Genomic DNA, 21,246 nt, shown 5'->3' with positions numbered 1-21,246 from the left:
TTCTATTTTATGAATACAGTAATTTTTTCAAATTTAGATGTTAATAGGATTCCACCAATTTTATTTATCTTAGAAATAATTTTGTTTTTAGTAACACTCGGCCGCTGCGCTCAGGTTTTTAACCTTTTCAGGGACTTTCCGAATTTAATAATAATACTATTCTACTTTTAACTTATTTTTTTGTCAATTGTATTTATGTAACTATAGACATTCATGTATGCATTGTATGAAGGAAAATAAACGATTGATTGATTGATTTGCGAATAAATATAAGAACAGATCATAGGAATATGATTAGAGATCAAACCTCATGCCGCATCCACACTTTCGTCCAATGTGTACAAATGACGACAAGCGCAAGAGTGTGGATTCTCAAATGATCACATTGCAGTGTGGATTACAAGATCAGTGAGTTGGCGATAGTGTGGAATAGGCATACGGCTTGACCTAAAACTTTTTAATACAGAGTAACAATTACCAAAATATATTTGCCAGAATGTTTTTACTGTTAAGAAGACAAGTTCAATTTTCCCATGTGTTTTAGTATCTCAAGGACTGGTCAAAATAGGTACTGAACTTGACGAACTTATGTAAATCCTTTACCTATAATTGAATCGGTCTGAAGAGGAATGGAAAACATGTCAAAAACCAAAATTTTTCAGGGGAAAGAAAAAACTGAATACAGATAAAAGTATTGATAATTTCAATATTGTTTTTTTGTCATTAGGGAGCAAACTCTTTTAAGACAACAATTTTAATCCAGTATAATCACTTATATAAGATTCACCCCTTAAAATAGAGTTTTTTGTTAACTTCCTATTACTCATGATGATATTATAAATTATCACTCTTCAACTTTTACAATAAACACCTCAACCGAAAGCAATCTAACCTCAAAGCAACGCGTTAATAAAAGGTAACCTAACAATAGCATGAAAATCACAACTGACAAACAGCTAATTTTTTAATGTTCGGCGTTGAAAGGGAACATGTGTGTCATGACTAGTTCCCTTTCACTCCAGTACAGCAAAAATACGATAACTGTTTCTCGTATAAAGAGAATGCTGACATCTTCCCTTTCAACTCCAATCGATGTATCCCACAGTAAACAACTCATTTCAACCATTAAAAAAAAAATGAAAATTTTTGACATGTTCCCTTTCTCCTCAGGTCGATTCAATTATAATAAAGGAAAGAATTGGCTTATACACGTACAGGATAGGAAATTCATGAATGACGAAGCATCATCACGTCTCAACTACTCAACTCATTAACTTGAAATTTTGCATAAGTTATTGATTATTAATTTACTGAGGATGGTTATAGGCATAATTAAAATTCATCAAGATTTCAGTAGGTCAAGTTTTCAGTTTGTCAAGTTTTTAATTAGACTGTTGCGGGCGGAGCACGGGTTAGCTGCTAGCTTATGAAATAAATTGAAACGCAAGAAGGAAAATAGTAAAACTTTGTAAATAAATAAACCACATTTGACTTACCATTCGACTTGACACCCTTCTTAGCCTTCGCCGCAGCCTTCCCAGCCACCCCCTTCTTGCCACCTCCCGTCTCCTGTGCCTCGTAGGCCCCTCCCATGTCACCCCCACCCCCCTGACCACCTCCACCCCCACCACTGCCCCCCACATGTGACGTCACAGATGCCAGATCCTCGAGCGACGCCCACCGCTTGACTCCCGCCGCAGCGGCAGAGCTGCCACCTCCGCCACCGCCTCCAGGGGAGCAGGACGAGAAGGGGGAACCCGAACTGATCCCCCCTCCACCTCCGCCTCCCTTGCCGCCTCCCGGCGTGTCGTCGCTGCCGCTCGAATGCTGACGACGCAGTGCCGCGCCGCCACCTGTTTTTGTGTGTTGGCTGTCTTTTGAACCTGTAACAAATTCAAATCAAAATTATTTTCACTCCAACTCACAATATTTATTTTAAATAGATTGCATTTTCATTTTATTTATTTTTGTTCATTATTTTCCGTTATTTTTATATGAAATTCTTACTTATCACAGCACCCCACAATATTCTGAGAGGAGAAAGAAGAGCATATTTTTGCAATGTTTTCAATTTAATAACAAAAAATAGAATTTCCTTCAATATTTTTAGTACTTAAAAGTGATTTTTTATGTATTATTAATTATTTAATACATTGTATTGTTTTTATGTATAATTTTGAGGCAAATAAATTTGAATTTATGCGGATGACATCGTTCTCATAAGAAGAACGCCAGAAGAATTGCAACAGTCTCTTGATTTGTGGCGTGCCAGCCTGGAAGCAGCTGGTCTGAGAATTAGCAGAGAGAAGACTGTCTATATGCACTGCAGCTTTGGAGACAATGATGATCATGCGCAGGCGCACATACACTTGCAAGGTACTCCACTCCCAGCAGTTAGTCAATGCAAATATTTTGGCTCCATAATCAGCCATGATGGAAGCATAGATTCTAACATTTCAAGCCGTATAAACACTGGATGGATTAAATGGAGAGAGCTAACGGGGGTACTTTGCGACGAAAGAATGGCTGTGCCCATCAAGGAAAAAGTGTTTAAAGCTGCAGTGCGACCAGCAATGTTATATGGTAGAGAGTGTTGGCCCCTGGAAAAACAGCAAGAAGAGAAACTTCATTCTGCTGAAATGAAAATGCTGAGATGGGAAAGGGGTATGACTAAAGGGATATTCGAAACACGCATGTTCGGGGCAGTTTCCGGGTGGAACCGGTCTATGAGAAGATAATGGAAGGAAGATTGTGCTGGTATGGACATATAAATAGACGTTCACCCAATCATATGACAAGGAAAGTACTTGATATGGAGACACAGCCGAGGGGCAGAGGCAGACCCCGTCTCACATGGCTAGGTTTAGTTCATAAAAATATGAAGCAGTTGAACCTGACAAATCAGACGACCCAGGATCGTTCCAACTGGAGACTTAGATCAAGGAGAGCCGACCCCAAATAATGGGGAATAGGCAAGGAGGAAGAAGAAATAAATTTGAATATTCAATCTTTCAACCCTAAAAATTTTTCAGCACCACTGCAATATCGGGGATGATATTCTACATACAATTCTGTGGTTAAATTAGAAATTTGAGAAAGTTGCAATTAGCACAATTTGGCAACGCTGTAATTTCAACGAATGGAGGAGGGTCAAGTCTCAACTTATTTTTTAGAAATTAGGCCTATACTAACTAACTTCACTTTCCTTGAATTTAAAAAATACAACTAGAGCAAAAATAGTGGCATCCCGACACATATTGGAGACCACATTTTCTCAATATAGCAATTAGTTTTCTGTATCAATAATATGTAAGTAATTATTATTAAAATGAAAAACATCACAGATGGAAATAAATTGGAAGTTGCATTTGTTCAAATGCTAATTAATGAATAATCATTGTCTAACTGCATTGCTCTCAACTGTAGGCCTACTCCATCATGTCGACGTCATTTTATCACTTGCATGGTTCACTATTTCCACATATTTTTCATTTATAGCTGTATAGTGTATGCAAGAAAGGAGATTTATCAGTATTGTTATTTATTTTTTAATATTTAAGTGATGAATTTCCTTTATGTATTATACTCTATGAAATAAGTAAACTCTTCATTTGTAGAGCTTTAATCAAATAAAATTGAACATGACTTTCTACTAGTAACGGATCAACAACATTTGATATTTATGAATGAATCAATGACAACGAAAACATATGGTTTATCATATCATTCTACCCGGCTAGATTTTCGTGTTATCTTAGGGGCAAGATGACGGAGCGACACAGTGGACTCTTGTCCATCAGGGCGACGAATGTGAGCATACTCTGGGTTTGCCTCAATCAATTCAACTTCTTCTACTGATGAATCTTGCTTTGAATTTCGGTTCATTTTCTTCAGCCAAACTGGTCCTGGGCTCATTAGCCAAGATGGTAGTGACTGTCCATTTGTTGAGGATCTCATGTGTAGGAACATTCGTTCATGAGGGGTGCAATTTGTTGTAGTACACAAAAGAGATCGAATAGAGTGAAGTGCATCAGGCAACACTTCCTCCCATCGATTTGAATCAAGTCCTCGTGATCTTAGAGCTAGTGTTATTGCTTTCCATATAATTCCATTATATCGCTCTACTTGACCATTCCCTCTCGGATTGTAAGGCGTTGATCTACTAGTTGCTATCCCTTTTGAGCCAAGAAAGCTCTTCAACTCAGTTGACATGAGGATGTTCCTCTGTCTGTGTGAATATAGCTTGGAAGGCCAAACATTGATATTAATGAGACCAGGCAATTTATGACTGTTCTCGCAGTCATGTCTGGACAAGGAAATACAAAAGGGAATCTTGAGTACTCATCAACCATCACCAGTAGGTATTTATTTCTTGTTTTTGATTGTACGGGTCCTTTGAAGTCCATATCAATTCGTTCAAAAGGTTTTGTTGCCTTTATGAGATTTCCTTTTGTCTTCATATACTGTGGTTTTATTTCAGAGCAAATTGCACAATTGGAGCAAATTTTCCTTACATCATCTACAGTAGGCTATAGGGAAGATTTTTCATTCTGAGCCAGTGGTAGAAACGAGTTACACCAGGGTGACAAAGTTCATCATGGTATTTTGCCAAAGCTGAGTTCAATGTTGAACAACCAGCTGTAATACATATACGAGAGAGTGCATCAGCTGGTGCATTTTCTTTTCCAGGTCTGTAGACTATGTTGAATTTGTATTCAGATAATTCTAGGCGCCACCTTTGTATCTTTTCATTTTTTATTTTTCTATTGTGTTGAGTGCCAAACATGAATGTGACTGATTTTTGGTCAGTGATCAAAGTGAATTGTTTTCGTAGTAAATAGTGTCTCCATTTTCTTATAGACTCCACAATGGCATAGGCTTCTTTCTCAACAGCTGAATGCCTGGTTTCACTTTGGGACAAAGTTCGTGAGAAAAAGGCTACTGGTCGAGAATTTTGTGTTAATGTTGCACCAATTGCAAAATCTGATGCATCTGTCTCAATTATGAATGGTACATTTTCATCAACAAAGAGCAGTACCGCGGAAGCAATTTCATTTTTCAACAATTCCAATGTTTCCACTCTCTCTCTCTGCCGTAGGCGAATCTGGGTCGATAGATAATTCCTTTGGCTTGAGAAACTTGTCAATATGTGATTCCATCTTATCTTCTTCGTAGTTACGGTTTTCAATCGTTTTTGTCTTTTTCGTTGTCATTGATTCATTCATAAATATCAAATGTTGTTGATCCGTTACTAGTAGAAAGTCATGTTCAATTATATTTGATTAAAGCTCTACAAATGAAGAGTTTACTTATTTCAATTTAATCAAATAAAATGCCGACAAAGAAAAAGACAAAAACGATTGAAAACCGTAACTACGAAGAAGATAAGATGGAATCACATATTGACAAGTTTCTCAAGCCAAAGGAATTATCTATCGACCCAGATTCGCCTACGGCAGAGAGAGAGTGGAAACATTGGAAAAAGACGTTCGAAAATTTCTTAGAAGGAACGACAACCAAAGACAAAATGAAAATATTGGTAAACTTCTTATCACCTGCTTTATACGAAATTGTGGAAAGCTATACTTCATATGAAGAAACTATATCCATGTTGGAAGATATGTTCGTTAAACCGAAGAACGAAATTTATGCACGATACTGCCTTGCTAATGCAAAACAACAAATAGGTGAGTCCATTGATCACTACTATTCTGAACTAAAAAGATTAAGCTTATCATGTAACTTCACTAGAGTGTCAGCCGAAGAAAACAAAAACGAGCATATTAGAGATGCTCTTGTTTCAGGGTTATGTTCTATTGAAATTAAAGAAAAACTTTTTCAACAAGGAGATTTGAGTCTACAAGAAACCGTTTCCCAAGCACGTGTTCTTGAATCCGCAAAAACATATGCCGACTCCTTTAAAAGTACTTGTTATACAAACTCTGTTGAAGAAAATAAAAACATAAGCTTGAGTGAATCTTTCTCAGATGTTAATGCTGTAACCCAAAATCGACAGGCAATTGTAGAGAAATCCGTTCAATGCCAACGTTGCGGATATAAAAAACTATTACTGCAGCTGGTATAGCCAGTAATCTTTCTAAAGCTACAATTATTGTTTCGGTGAATGGAATAAATACACCAGCTCTTATTGATACCGGAAGTGTTGCCAGTTTTATTGATGAAAAATTTGCAAAAACAAATAAATTTAAAACTGCATCAGATTCTTGTTTTATAAGATTTGCATCTGTTCAACATAACACCGCTACAAAAGCATGTGTTTATAGCAATATTGTGTACAAAGGAAATGAATACAACAATATTAAACTCTTGGTATTAAAAGAATGCTGTTGCAATGTGATACTTGGTCACGATTTTTTGATGAATCACTCTACAATAAGTTTAGCATTCAATGGTAATAAACAGCCTCTTGTAATAGATAATAATTCTACAACCACACCACCCTTGAAAGATTGCCTCTTGGTGGAGGCCATGATAAAACCATGTTCCCTTTTCAATGACTTGACTCCCGATTGCCACCCAATAACTACCCGATCCAGAAGACACCCACAAGATGACTATGAATTCATGAAGAATGAGGTCAATCGCCTCCTTACAGAAGGAATAATTGAGGAAAGCCAGTCCAGTTGGCGTGCCCAGCCTTTCATTGTAACCAATGGACAGAAGAAACGAATGGTCATAGACTATTCACAGACTATTAATAAATTCACAAATTTAGACGCATACCCTCTCCCATTGATCGAAGATCTTATAAACACAATTGCCAAGTACAACTTTTTTAGTACTGTAGATTTCAAGTCAGCTTACCATCAAATACCGATCCTTGAGAATGAACGACATTACACTGCCTTTGAAGTAGGCCGAAAACTTTATCAGTTCAAACGAATACCATTCGGAGTAACCAATGGAGTAGCTGCCTTCCAACGTACAATAAACGGACTTATAGAAAGAGAGAATTTGAACGACTGCTTTGCCTATTTGGATGATGTTGTCATTTGCGGTTCAGATCAAGAAGAACATGACAGAAATCTTAAGAAATTTCAACAAGTAATTGAATTGTATGGCTTGACTATAAATGAAGAAAAATGTAAATTTTCAAAAAAATCATTGAAGTTCCTTGGGTATGAGATAAAACATGGAGAAATTAAACCTGACCCAGAACGCCTTGCACCACTCATGAACTTTCCACCCCCAAGAAATGCTAAAGAAATGAAACGACTCATGGGATTACTGGCTCATTACTCCCGATGGATTAAAACCTTTTCTCAAAAGATTCACCCCCTTGTCCACACACAGAAATTCCCTCTATCTCAAGATCAGATGGAAACTTTGGAATTGTTGAAAAATGAAATTGCTTCCGCGGTACTGCTCTTTGTTGATGAAAATGTACCATTCATAATTGAGACAGATGCATCAGATTTTGCAATTGGTGCAACATTAACACAAAATTCTCGACCAGTAGCCTTTTTCTCACGAACTTTGTCCCAAAGTGAAACCAGGCATTCAGCTGTTGAGAAAGAAGCCTATGCCATTGTGGAGTCTATAAGAAAATGGAGACACTATTTACTACGAAAACAATTCATTTGCATTTTTGTTGACAACGAAAACATATGGTTTATTATTATTATTATAATTTTATGGCCTTCATTGGACCACTGTAGTCAGTATCTTCCACCTTTACTCCGTCCTCTCTCAGCCCAATATTTCTTCATTCGTTCAGAAATTAATTTCCTTTCCTCGTCCGAAATCACTCTTCCCATTCTGTGTCTGACTTTGATCTGCAGTCTGGTCTGTTTGTCCTTCAGGATTCTGATGTTGTCCGACTTGTTCTTCAAATCTTCGAATGTTATATTCAACTCTCTCATATCCTCCTTGAGTTCGTCAATCCATTTTATATTTGTTTTACTTTTCCACAACTTTTCAATAATTCTTCTGCTTAGTCTGTCCTCCGAAGCTCTAATCAGGTGACCGAAGAAAGATATTCGCTTTTTTTTATTGTACTTGTGACAGGTTCATTTCTTTGTAAACAGTTTCGTTGGAAGCTAATCTCCAGTGTCCATCTACTTGATAGTTCTTGTTAATACAGGTTCTGATGATTCTTCTTTCGATTTTTAGTAATTTGTCTATTGCGATGGTATTGGTAGTTTTAAAGATGGTTTCACTTGCGTAAGTTATTACCGGTTGAGTGACTGTCTTGTAATGCTTCAATTTTGTGGCTATTGATAGTGATTTCTTGTTGTAAGTGTTCTTTATACTCTATTATATTCTATTATTATGTGTCATTATCATTATTTTAGTATTAATAAGTAGTTGGTTATTTTGTTACACTTGCACAAGTTGAAATTGAAATTGAAATTGAAATTCTTTATTCTCCAAAAAAGATTAACAATACATTTGTATGTAAAACATAGAAAATAAAAATACATGTGATTGGAGGCTCCTCTTATGGGCACATGCCTGTGAGAGAGGAGCGAGTTGTCTAGTAGCATCCAATATAAATAATCTTAAATTTAACTATTCATAGCTATGCAAAATTATGACTATAAATACAATAAAAATAGAAAAAAAATTATTTAAGAATAAATGGAACTAGTGTAACAAATAAAACAAAACTCAATCTGGAGAGAGGTATTATTATGGATAAAAATAAAATAAACCAAAACTAAAAACGAAGTGGGAAGCACGGTGAGATCGACGAACAAAATAAAATCGTAAAAAAGATACAATAATATTGTTGAAAACCTGCTTTTTTGACCAAGGATCAAGAACACTCACATCCAACAAGCGTACTCATTCACCCATCAGTCACTCACCCTCAATGTTTAGGCAATATACAATAATTATTAGCCAAAAAAAAAAGGTACAATCATCGGAAAGAGTAAGGTGATACTAAAATACCTTCCTGCTCCTCTGGGTTTAGGGAAGTCACCCAATCGTTGACTAATTTTTTATAGTGACTTATTCTCAAATTGACAGGATTTTTCAAGTAGACGGGCAGTTTTTGAAAAAGGAAATGCATTTTATAATGTGACGAAGTGGAGGAGAAAGTTCTAGTAAGTCTGGGGTTGACGATACCGATATTTACAGCTGTTCTTGTGTTATAATTGTGAATGATATTAGAAAATATAGCTACTTTGTGTTTGAATATATACAAGGTTAGGGTTCTTATGTATAATTGTTGTATATTTAATACCTTAAATTCTTCAAGAGATAATCTGATGAATATGTTAGTGGTTTGCGTAAGGCGCTTTTCATTATAAGTTTCTGAACAGTTGATAAAGGAGCCAATGTAGTTTTGAATGTAGCACCCCAAGCTATAATACCATACTGTAAGATGGACTGAATGTAAGCAAAATAAACTTGTTTTATTATAGTGGGTGTAAGGATTCCGCTTAATGATGCAAATACATAAATAAATTTTCGGAGCCTATTTCTAAGGTAGTGTATATGATTGCTCCATTTCAGCCGACAATCAAATATCACGCCGAGGTATTTATATTCATATACTCGTTCAATACACTCACACTGACATTGTGTATAATTATTCTGTGCGCCACAGGTGTGTAATTTCAGTTCTAGACCGATTGGGTCACCATTGGCTCTAATGGAAATAGGTAGGTATTTCGTCTTGCTGATATTGATGGTTAGTCGATTATCATCAAACCAGTCCTTCACAACACCCAATCCTACCTCAGCTGCGTGAAAAACCTCATCCCAGTTGTTTCCCTCAAAAAGCAACGCGGTATCGTCTGCATACAAATATATATGACTATTATCAATATTCACCTTACTCAGGTTATTTATATAAATTAAAAACAGTATTGGGCCCAGAGTGCTACCCTGAATCACTCCAAAGTGATTGTTTATTTTGTTCTTTTCTTGTGGAAATAAATAAACAGTATTATTATTTTTATTATTAAACGAGAATCCCAATTAAATGCTGTAAATCTCCCCAAAGACTTCTGCTACTGCAAATATTGACAACAGGGTAAACAGTAGCAGAAGTCTTCGGGGTGATTTACAGCATTTAATTGGGATTCTCGTTTAATAATGATAATTATTATTAAAAAACATTAATATTGGGAACATGAGAGCTAGAAAACTGATTTAGATCTAGAAACTTATTTTGAACTAAAAAATTGATTTGCTGCTGAAACCCGATTTATATTACTAACCTGATTTGGCGCCTTTTCCGCCCTGCTTTCTGGCCTCACTCTTAGCCGCAGCTGAGGTTCCAGCCGCAACTCCAGCCGCAGCGGCGGCGGCGGTCGCATTCGGCTGCGTTTTGACTGCGGCTGCGGTTGCGGCGGGAGGCGCCGACTTGGTGAGCACGTCCGAATAGGTCGGTCGCATCGGTCGCACCTCGGCTACCGCGCGCGGTTTGCGGCCGGCGGTAGTCGCGGTCGTTTGCGGTTGCGGTTGCGGCTGCGGCGGTTGGCAGCGGAGCGGTGACGAGTCGTCTAGGCCTGTTATACAGCCAAAAATACAAATTGTAAAACAAGGCAGAGTCGGAATATTATATAAGTAGTTACAAACAATAATTAATCAACGTTTGAATTTATTCATTATTTATTAGTTATCAAGACCATCTATAAATAGTTTTCTGTAGCAACAAATGGAACATCAATTAGCCTCTAATATCGTATAAAATTTCGACTGTTCATTTTTAGAAGTGAAGCTAAATTTATGAATGACGCATCATCACGTCTGAACTACTAAACTGGTTAACTTGGAATTTTGCATAGTATAGATTATTAATTTACCAAGGATGGTTATAGGCCTATTTTAAATTCTTCAAGATTTAAATTTGTCAAGTTTTTAATTACTATTAAATTATTCAAATTCAATTTATTCACAGCCAACATTACAAATGGTGAAATAAGGCAGAGTTAGAATATTATATACTTAGTTACAATCAATAATCAACGTTTTAATTTATTCATTATTAATTATTTATCAAGACCATATTTATAAATATTTTTCTGTAGCAACAAAATAGGACACCTTACGAGTCAAGCAACAAATGAAACATCAATTAGCCTATAATATCGTATAATATTTAGACTGTTCATTTCTTGAAGTAAAGCTAAATTCATTAATGACGCATAATCACGTCCGAACTACTCAACTGATTAACCTGAAATTTTATAGATTCTTATTAATTTAACCGAGGATGGTTATAGGCCTATTTTAAATTCTTCAAGATTTAAATTTGTCAAGTTTCTAATTACAATTAAATTATTCAAATTCAATTTATTCACAGCCAACATTACAAATTCTAAAACAAGGCATTCAGAATATTATATACGTAGTTACAATCAATAATCAACGTATGAATTTATTCATTATTAATTATTTATCAAAACCATATTTATAAATAGTTTTCTGTAGCAACAAAATAGGACATCTTACAAATCAAGCAACAAATGAAACATCAATTAGCCTAAAATATCGTATTAGTCAATATTTTGACTGTTCTTTTTTAGAAGTAAAGCTTAATTCATAAATGACGCATCATAACAATGATACTAAATAGTTACGTAGACGAAATTCGTAATAAAATGTAATAATGCTACCAAAATTCAAAATCTATAATACCGTATAATAGAGGAAAGAATTGGCTTATACACGAACGGGATAGGAAATTCACGAATGACGCATCATCACGTACGAACTACTCAACTGATTAACTTGAAATTTTATATAGAAGATTTAGTTAATACTAGCACTGTGAATACTTCAATAGTAGTATTATATTAATAGTTTGGAAATGATAAAGCTCAAAATAGATTCATGTGTATCTATTTGTAATTGATATGTTTGTTTTTTGAAGTGTAAATAAATTGTTATTTTGATGAGTGATAGTAGCTTAACCTAGATTTTGATTTGGGCTGTAGTATAAATTTGAAAAGGGACAGTTTTGGGCATAAGCCTGTTGTGCCTCCTCATATAACTGTGAAAATAATTGTACGACTGAGAAAATTAATAAATAAATATAAACTATAAATTCAATCTTCCGTTACAAATTTTCTATGCTTTTACACTCCAGAGCAAAGCTTGGTCCCTCGATATTTTGTGTGAAATGCCCATGACAATAAAGCAAGAATGAATTGAATTGAATGTGAAGATACCTTGAGAAGATTAATCTTGAAATCATTCAAACTTAATTTTTTACAACATACACCTCATATCATTTCACTGAATAAAAACACAGTTAATTTCAAATTAAGTAGTTTTTACTCACCATTCTCATTAGCGCTCTGCACACTAGCATTACTGCATCCAAACGGACTGTAAGTCCCGCTCTGATTGGGCAACCAGTTTCCCACCAAATTCTCAATCAGCTGTTGATTGGCCTGCAGCGCTACAACCGGTTTGCCACCAGATGGCGTTGAAAACAGGCCGTACTCATTTGCATGCACCTGATTGGCTGCCGAAGTCTGGGTGGGCGTGGTCTGATGTTGCAACAGCTGCGGAGGGGTTTGTTGAAGCAACTGCTGAGGATTCTGCTGATGTAACTGTGATTTCTGTTGCAACAGCTGAGAATTCTGTTGCAACAGTTGCTGATTCTGGATTTGTTGTTGCAACTGTTGAGAATTTTGTTGCAACAGCTGTTGATTCTGCTGACCCAACAACTGTTGATTCATTTGCTGATGCAACTGTTGATTCTGTTGCAGCAACTGTGGATTTTGCTGAAGCAACTGTTGATGGTGCACATAGTAAGGATCGCGTGGTTGCTGAGCAGTTGGTGAAGAGTTGCTGAGCTGATGGTGCAGCTGGCTGTTTCTAGTGGCAGCCGATGGATTGAAGACAACATTAACAAAGTTGCCATTGCCCATGTCTACCATGCCTATCATTTCACCGCTGCTGGGTGATAGCTCTTGAATCCTGCAATAAAACAAAAAGATATTCTATGATAGATGAATGAATTAGTTGAAGTGATATTCATTCCTACTTGCAAACGTGTAGTATTGTATACTTCCAGCAAGTAGTATTTTTTATTCCAATTCACAAATTTATTTCTAAATACCAGTATTTATTTTATTAATCTTCATTAATTATTTTTCATCTTACTGAGCTGTGTGTTTTTGTTTTTCTTATTGATTCTGATTGTAATATTGTGAGTTTGAATAAATAAAATTTGAATTTGAATCTTCTATAATATAAAAAAGGAAAGAACTGGCTTATACACATACGGGATAGGAAATTCACGAATGAGGCATCATCACGTCTCAACTACTGAACTGATCAACTTGAAATTTTGCATATAGATTCTTTATTTACAGAGGATGGTTGTTGGCCTGTTTTCAATTCTTCAAGATTACAGTCGATCAAGTTTACAGTTTGTTAAGTTTTCAATTAGACACCACACCAGATCAGCAAGGAATCTTGACATCCCAAGATGTAGACTTTCAAGGACTCAGGGATCATTTCCAATGTTGGCGCTGAAGCTCTTCAATCTTCTGCCTGAGGAGATAAGGCTGGGGTCTTCTGACTTTAAGAGAAGGATGAGATGGAGGCGGGCATCCAAGCCACTATACTCTGTAGAAGAGTTCATCCATGACGAGGGGACTGAGGCCGTCCACTGATCAAAACTAAGGCCTAAGCAACATTGACACAGCCTATCCAGCGACAACTGGTCAACGGTAATAAGGTAATAATAAGGTAAAATAAGACCCTTGCGGAGCACGGGTTACCTGCTAGTATTCTATAAAAATTTTCCGTAATGACACAACTATAGATCGATTGGCAATATTTCCATAAATTTGAATGATTTATTAACAGTTAAAATGCAAATGAAATAAAAGAACAGATTGAAAATGTTTACGTTAAGAGCCAAGTTTGGTGATTGAATAGTAATATGAGTCCACAACAGGCCATGCTATATTGGTATCAATGTGAGGCCACAGGAGCGTTTTTTCAGGCTTTTATCGGAAGAGTCGGCAGGGCAATAAGCTCTCCGATTGGCTGATTATCAGCTGATTCCTAAACGCCAACCCAATCAGACAATCAAACAATCCTGCCCTTTTGACTTGTCCTAAAAATGCCTGAAAACCCGTTCATGTGGCCTACTCTAACACACGCAGTCAGACTGAGATACCAGTATAACATGATGAACGATCCTGACTCCTATTAATGAAACTCATCCTACTTCATTAATTTCAAAAGTTTATACACTCCCATCCTCCCAAGACAGTAATGATAGATAATAATCTACAGTAATTATTGGCTTGAACCTTAGACCAGATATAGAATAGACACGGCCCATTGTATATTCACACTTAAAGTCGATCTGCCATATCGCCCCATCGTGACGTCAGCATCTGATAGAAAACTTTTCTGTAGAGTTTGTTTACATTGTAGATTGTTTTGTTTAGATAATATTGAAAGGTTATATCAAAATTGAGTTCATTCAAATTATCTTATTGTAAATAAGATTTCTATTTTGCTATTATTTTCAAGAGAATTTGAAATAGAATTACCCACCGAGCAACTTTATTTCTGTTGTTTTGAAGTTCAGATTGGTGTATTCACAGCTTTTTAAATTAGCCGCCATTTCAGATTTTTATGAACATAATCTGATCCCAAAGCAAAGTTTTGAATCAAATCACGAAAAAAGATATTTCATTGGTGGATTCAATTGATATTACATGAAATTGATTATCTTATCAAAGAAATGGAGACAAATGTTGGATCAAATTAAATGGGATGAATTGAGTAACAGCTGTGTACACAGTGGCAAAATGGAGTCAATTTAAGAGACTCTGCAACGTTTTTCTATCTTTACTGCCATTTTTAAGTGAAATGCCCCAGTAAGACGTCATCATGTTGGCTTTAGAGGTTTCACTTCCCAGCATGTCTATTCTATATCTGGTCTAAGTCTTAAACAAACTAAAAACCGGCAAGAAATTTGGAACATAAACGGCCTCCACCATGATAATATAATATGTTATAACTAAATCAATAAATGATGATGAAAAACAAATACACACCTGGTAGGTGAAACCCCATCATAGTACAACCCACGACCCATCTGCTGCCTGTCCTGACTGGTCTGCTGTTGCTGCAGAAACAGCTGATTGGGACTGCTGTTGGCTGATTGGCTCCAGTTGGCCCCGCCCATCTGGCCCCCTGGGGCCGAAGAGCCCAGCAGCATGTATTGCCCCTCGTACTGGAGGTCGTTGATGATGTCATCTATCGACCGCTTCTTGCCGTTCGGGGCTCCGCCCCCTCCATGGTTGGCTCCGCCCCCTCCAAGGCTGGCTCCGCCCCCGCTGTCGTTTCGGTTCGGCTCCGACATTGTACTCTATCTAGTCTCTTGATTGCGGTACTCTCTTTAGTGTGCTATCTCATCGGGGTACCTGTAAACAAAAATCATTTAGTTCAGTCCACAGCAAAACAATAGAAAATACACTTTTGTATTTCACACGAAATGCAGTCAAATATTCAATCGGAAGCTGAAGCAACATGTGCCTGCCAACTACTTGATTACAGCCTACCATGGGCTGTTCCATAGTCATATAAGCTACGGAATAGTACTATGGGGCCATGCAGGTAGCTGTGAAAGGATTCTCCTTCTACAGAAGAAAGTTCTTCGTGTCATCACGTCATCACATTACCTGGAGCACTGCCGGCCAATCTTCAAACATCTGAAAATACTGACAGTGTACAGTCAGTACATGTATAGCTCCCTACGGCTCCTAAGGAGTGAGGTTCATGCCTACCAGGAGAGGGGCCAGCTGCACCACCACAATACCAGGAGACGGGGCAACATTGACCTGCCCTACTCCAGACTATCGAAAGCACACGAATGCTACCCCTTACGGATGCTAAAGATTTTTAACAGACTGCCAATTTGTGTTCGTGAGCTGGAGTATGGGAAGTTTTGTAGGCTGGTTCGTGAAAAACTCATGAACTACCCTCTCTACTCATTGAGAGATGATGTGACCAGTGGACTTGTAGACCAGTTTGAGATTGTTTCATGAGCATTTCTACAGAGCCACATGCAACAACCTATCTGCGGCCATCTCTCGTTATTTGTGTATTGAATGTTCTATATTTTGACGAAGTCTGTCTGGCGACTGCCGGTCATGGAAGGAATATACTGGATTACTGAAGTAAATAATCAAAATCTTCTACTCACTGACTGTAGTACTTTCGACCGTCTTGCGATCAACTGACTGTTGAAAATGATCGCGAGACGGTCAAAAGTACTACAGTCAGTAAGTAGAAGATTTTGATTATTTACTTAAATATTTGACTGCATGTCGTGTGAAATACATAGAAAAAAGTGTGTTAATACATTGCAGCTCGGAATGGATTAAGAAACCATCACCATTAATAGAAAATAATGAAATAAGCATTCAGGAACCTAACCTCGATTAGTCATTATCACACTCAACAATTGTTGTTACACATTAATTGTCAGGAGAACTAGAATTTCCTTAAATTGGCTGAGAATAAGGGAGATCACATTAGATGCGTATGTGCAAGTGCACGCTTGGTTATGAAGGACAAAATCTAGAAAGAGCAATTGAAACACTCAAACTGAAAGCAGCAAATGTCTTGCGTTAAGTGTGAGCAGCTACAGATAAGTTACAACGTGTTTCAATGGCTCCCAGATTTTTTCTTGGCTCATGCATGATCTGACATGCACTTGCACATCCAATGTGATCATACCCTTAACCAATAGCAGTTTTCATATTTACAGTAGGCCTACCGATTTTTCGCCGACATGACAACATGACCTGTCTTGTAGCCTGTGGTAGGCTACTACTTTTCTGTTAGTTGTATAATTCTGAATGATTGAATAATAAATAAATAAATTTCATGAAGCTCTCTTTTTGAGATGACTGGTTGTTTTAGCATATTGACAATCACCCAATTGGAGAGCTTTCTATCATGTCGTATCTGCGAGAAATCGATACGGGTGAAAACGTTTAATGTAATAATTCATCCCATTATCAAGTATCAAAAGTTTGAGAGTAGTAAGTTGAAATTATTCAACTTACTACTTAGCGACCATCTTTAGATAAATCAACAGGTAGTGTACATTGGAGTTGTTTTTCCAAAGCTGTATTACAATAGACTGTAGAATAATATGTTCAATGTATGGTGAAGAACAATCAATATTAAAAAGGAAGAACGCTGGATATTATAATTCAAATTCATTATACGATGTAATTCTTGTAGTTTATGAAAATTCTTCAAAACTGGCGCGCATTTAGTCAACATTTAGGCTACTAACTACAAATTATGAGTCAATAATTTGAGTCACCAAAGATTAGGCCTTTATGTTGCTCTAACAGATTCAAATTAACATGATAAACTACAGCTTCAAATCAACAGCCAACTATAATAAAAACAAAAACTAACTAAATGATTGCTTAATAGGTCTATCATGGATGGTTCAAGTTCAAAATAAAGTAGTTTAGAGATATGAGAGCATTTACCGTAAAGATTTTTTAGTTATTCAACATCATAACCTAAAATAATAATTTTCCAATGGAGCTTGCGGTGATTCAAGTAAATTATTATGCGCTGTTAAAAGGTTTATAAATATGAACAGCTTATTAGGCTTTAAGCTATTTATTGTATGATGAGACTATTTTTAAAATTGAATTTGAATTATAATGCAAACTGATAATATTGGTTGCCTATGTTCAGGACATAAGTTACCTCATAAAGCGGGATGCAAACAAAAGAACCTCATACGTGACTAAAAAGCTGAGTCTTCAAAATCTGTGTACACAAAATACAAACTCATTAGTCTAGATATAATTGCGTAATTTAAACTGAAAAATATGAAGATAACAGTCTTTAAAGTAGATACTTAGAATTGAAATTGATTAAAAAGCAAACTTAATAACATGAGGTTATTGACCAAGATAGTAATCGATCAACATTGCTTATCAGCTTAGCTCCATAAAAAACATGAAAAATATAAGACAATAATTGTTTACTTGCCTTGTTTAATAAAATAATTGCTGTCAAAACTAGTTGCAAATCACTAAATTGATTACTAACTGAGCATTTTACTAATCTGGGAAGCCATTTCTTTTTGTCTTGAATTCTGTTTTCTGAAGCTTCGCTTTTCGTTCATTTGCTTCCACGGAGACAATTCGATAGTTGATATTAAAAAGATCGACTACAGCTGAAATCGATTTTGAATTTTCTCGATAGTCGAGTGTCACAGCTGGTCTGCGGGAAATTTGAATTTGAGCGTTTTACTTACAATAAAAGTAGGCCTACTACCTAATTCAGATTATTTTTATTCATCTAGTTGAAGATAAAAAATGTTAATTCATAGAAATTATTTTATTAAAAAGCACTATAGAATCACATTATAATTTGTTATAATGAGTGATTTTAAAGCAATAAAATGGGGGACAAAAAATGTAGTTTTTTTTATAAATATGTTCTAATATATTAGTAGGCCTATCTATGTAACTTTTGAATAAACAAACAAATGAATTTAATTAACTACAAACCCTTCTTGTAAAGAGTTCACGGTACATTCTGTCACTCTGTCATTGAGAGTTTTAAACAAGATTTTGTCATTTGAAGTTGAGGTAGCCTGTTTCAATTTGTGGGCCAGTAGCAAGTTACAAGCTTCAAGGAAAAATTAGAATATTAGAATGAAAAAGAAACTATGACGTTTGCTTTCTCATATTATGATAATATCAAGAGCCCTGCTGTGAAGAATACTTCAGATAACGTGTTGGTGTTAGTAAGTTTGAAAGGCCCCATAGTTGGCCGATTGTCGACGAGAAATCGGTGATTGTAGGGAGTAGGAACCATTAAAGATTAAGTGAATTATTATTTTTGAACACCATAACTTCTAATATTGTGAGCAGGCAGACAGCTCAAGTTTATTAATTTGTGTATTATAATTATATTTTCGTGTTGTACAGTAGGCCTACATCAAAGTGTCTTCTTACAAATAATTGACTTGGATTGATAATTATAAAATTGTGTAAGTACTGTATTTTTTATAGTTCTGTGATGTTCAATTCATCCGTATAATTCATAAGCACTAAAGAAATAGAAACATTCTTTTCCTTTTATTATATACAGATTTACTAGAACTAGAGAATTAGATCACTAGTAACTCGAAATTTTATCACAGGATAATGGTAAATAAGAAACTAACTAAGAATGATTCGTTTATTAAAGGGGTCATATTTTTCAATAAATTGCCAGAGCACATCAAATCCCTGAAAGACAGCCAATTAAAATCTCAATATTAAGAAAGATCTTGGGAGACAGGACGATATATAGTATTAGTGATTACTAATATTAATCATATTACTATATGATATTGTTTATTATATAATATTACTAGCCTATATTAATAATACCAGGTATATTCTTTATATTTATTTAATTTATAGATTCACTGTTTAACTCTCTTTTTCTTTGTACTGTATAGTGTATATGTTTCTTTTAAAAATCTGGTGTGGCGCACTCACACAACTTTCCTTGCCGTTATTAGAATTGATCACCTGACGCTAGTGTTCACGCGCATCACAAGTCTACTTATAAACAAAGATCTAAGCTAGCTGGTGACAGGACAATAACGCTGTAGACATACGAAGTCTGCTATCTCTTCATAGTAAATGATTTAATAGAATCAACAGTTTGCAATTGGATAATCACATTTTCTCGAATTTCGAGCTTATTTTCAATTTTAGGTGAAAATGTTAGTCAACATTATTTGTAGAGATTTTTATGCTCAATCTTCTCCACTCGAATTTTTTTGTTGAAATTGTATCTGAAGCCTGATAATTGAGAATCTAAAATCAAACTTTGCATAGATGAGGTGGAGCTCCTGAAATTTTTACAGATATGGGACTTGTGGAAGTTGATAGAGCTTATCGATGACTATTTCAGGTATAACTTCAATCGAAATCGTTGGAGCCGTTTTCGAGAAAATCACAAAAAACCCTGTTTTTGACAACATTTTAGCCATTTTAGCCGCCATCTTGAATTGCTTTTGATCGAAATTGTTCGTGTCGGATCCTTATATTGTAAGGACCTTAGGTTCCAAATTTCAAGTCATTCCGTTAATTGGGAGATGAGATAACGTGTACACAGACGCACATACACTCATACACACACACACACACACACACACCACACACACACACACACACACACACACACACATACAGACCAATACCCAAAAACCACTTTTTCGGACTCAGGGGACCTTGAAACGTATAGAAATATAGAAATTGGGGTACCTTAATTTTTTTTCGGAAAGCAATACCGTACTTTCCTTACCTATGGTAATAAGGCAAGGAAAGTAAAAAATGTTAGAGATTAGGAAAAACTGACGGTTTCAATCTTGTAATCTTGCTTGATATGGAAATAAACTGATTATTATTATCACTATATTGAGGTCCAAGTTATAATGGCTGTGGAAAAAGATAGCAGAACAACGTTGCCGATCCTCTGTCTTGTCAATGCCTTCTATGGACGGTAGCTGATACAGGTTTATTGATGTAATATTAACTGTTCATTCTCATTTAAAATAATCAATTATATATTACTAAGCAAAAAAATACATTAATAATTATAGCCTATCAATAATTTTATAATGAATTTTTCTAATAATTGAGATAAAATATTTTGTTAATTATTATAATTATACATTGTTAAAAGACTATCTGGCAACAGGGCAAAACGAGAAAGAGATATAGCGCTATTCGCTTTGTTGAATGATAGACAAGGATAGCAATACCATTGTAAATCAAACACTACCATTATAACGTAGACCTCACTATAGTACCCTTCTTAATACGGTACTGATAATTTTATGCAATATGACACTGTCTAATATAGGAGATTAACCTATTTTGTGTAGCCTATAGGGCTTGAATTTACCTCTATATTAAAGTAAATGAAAAATATTATTATTCTTATTGAGAAATGGAATATAGTAAAGTGGCTGCCAATTTGTGAACTCTACAATAGGAACTGGACCATAAGAGATTCGAGAAAGCCCTGAAAACCCAACTTTTTGAGCAGCCCTTGTAGCTCAATGAACTTGACGAAGAGAAGCTTTTTCCTGCCGGATGACCCACTACCTCCGTAAACAAAACTGTAGTGTATTCGTGTGACGTCAGCACAGGTAGAGCTCCTACACCAATAAAAACTTATATAGATCAGCTGAAATCAACGAATTTTTATTGGTGTAGGAGACCTACCTGTGCTGACGTCATA

The 21,246-nt window shown here is 35.8% G+C and overlaps 1 protein-coding gene across 1 annotated transcript in view; it reads right to left on the bottom strand.

Moving 5' to 3' along the window:
• The window catches only part of LOC111051393 (homeotic protein female sterile), a 38,595-nt gene extending 20,457 nt beyond the window's left edge, over positions 1 to 18,138 (bottom strand). Inside the window, exons 1-5 of the mRNA XM_022337903.2 lie at positions 17,986 to 18,138; positions 15,012 to 15,380; positions 12,263 to 12,906; positions 10,194 to 10,484; positions 1,497 to 1,883 (exon numbers count right to left, since the gene is read on the bottom strand). Of these exons, the coding sequence (XP_022193595.2) occupies positions 1,497 to 1,883; positions 10,194 to 10,484; positions 12,263 to 12,906; positions 15,012 to 15,319 (1,630 nt within the window). The 5' untranslated portion in view covers positions 15,320 to 15,380; positions 17,986 to 18,138. The remainder of the gene's footprint in view (positions 1 to 1,496; positions 1,884 to 10,193; positions 10,485 to 12,262; positions 12,907 to 15,011; positions 15,381 to 17,985) is intronic.
• Between the last annotated feature and the right edge of the window lie 3,108 nt (positions 18,139 to 21,246).

The sequence above is a fragment of the Nilaparvata lugens genome, chromosome 13, assembly GCF_014356525.2.
Source record: "Nilaparvata lugens isolate BPH chromosome 13, ASM1435652v1, whole genome shotgun sequence".
Taxonomy (NCBI): Eukaryota; Metazoa; Arthropoda; class Insecta; order Hemiptera; family Delphacidae; genus Nilaparvata; species Nilaparvata lugens.
Note: the sequence above shows the minus strand (reverse complement) of the source record. Positions and strands in the feature narration are given on the sequence as shown.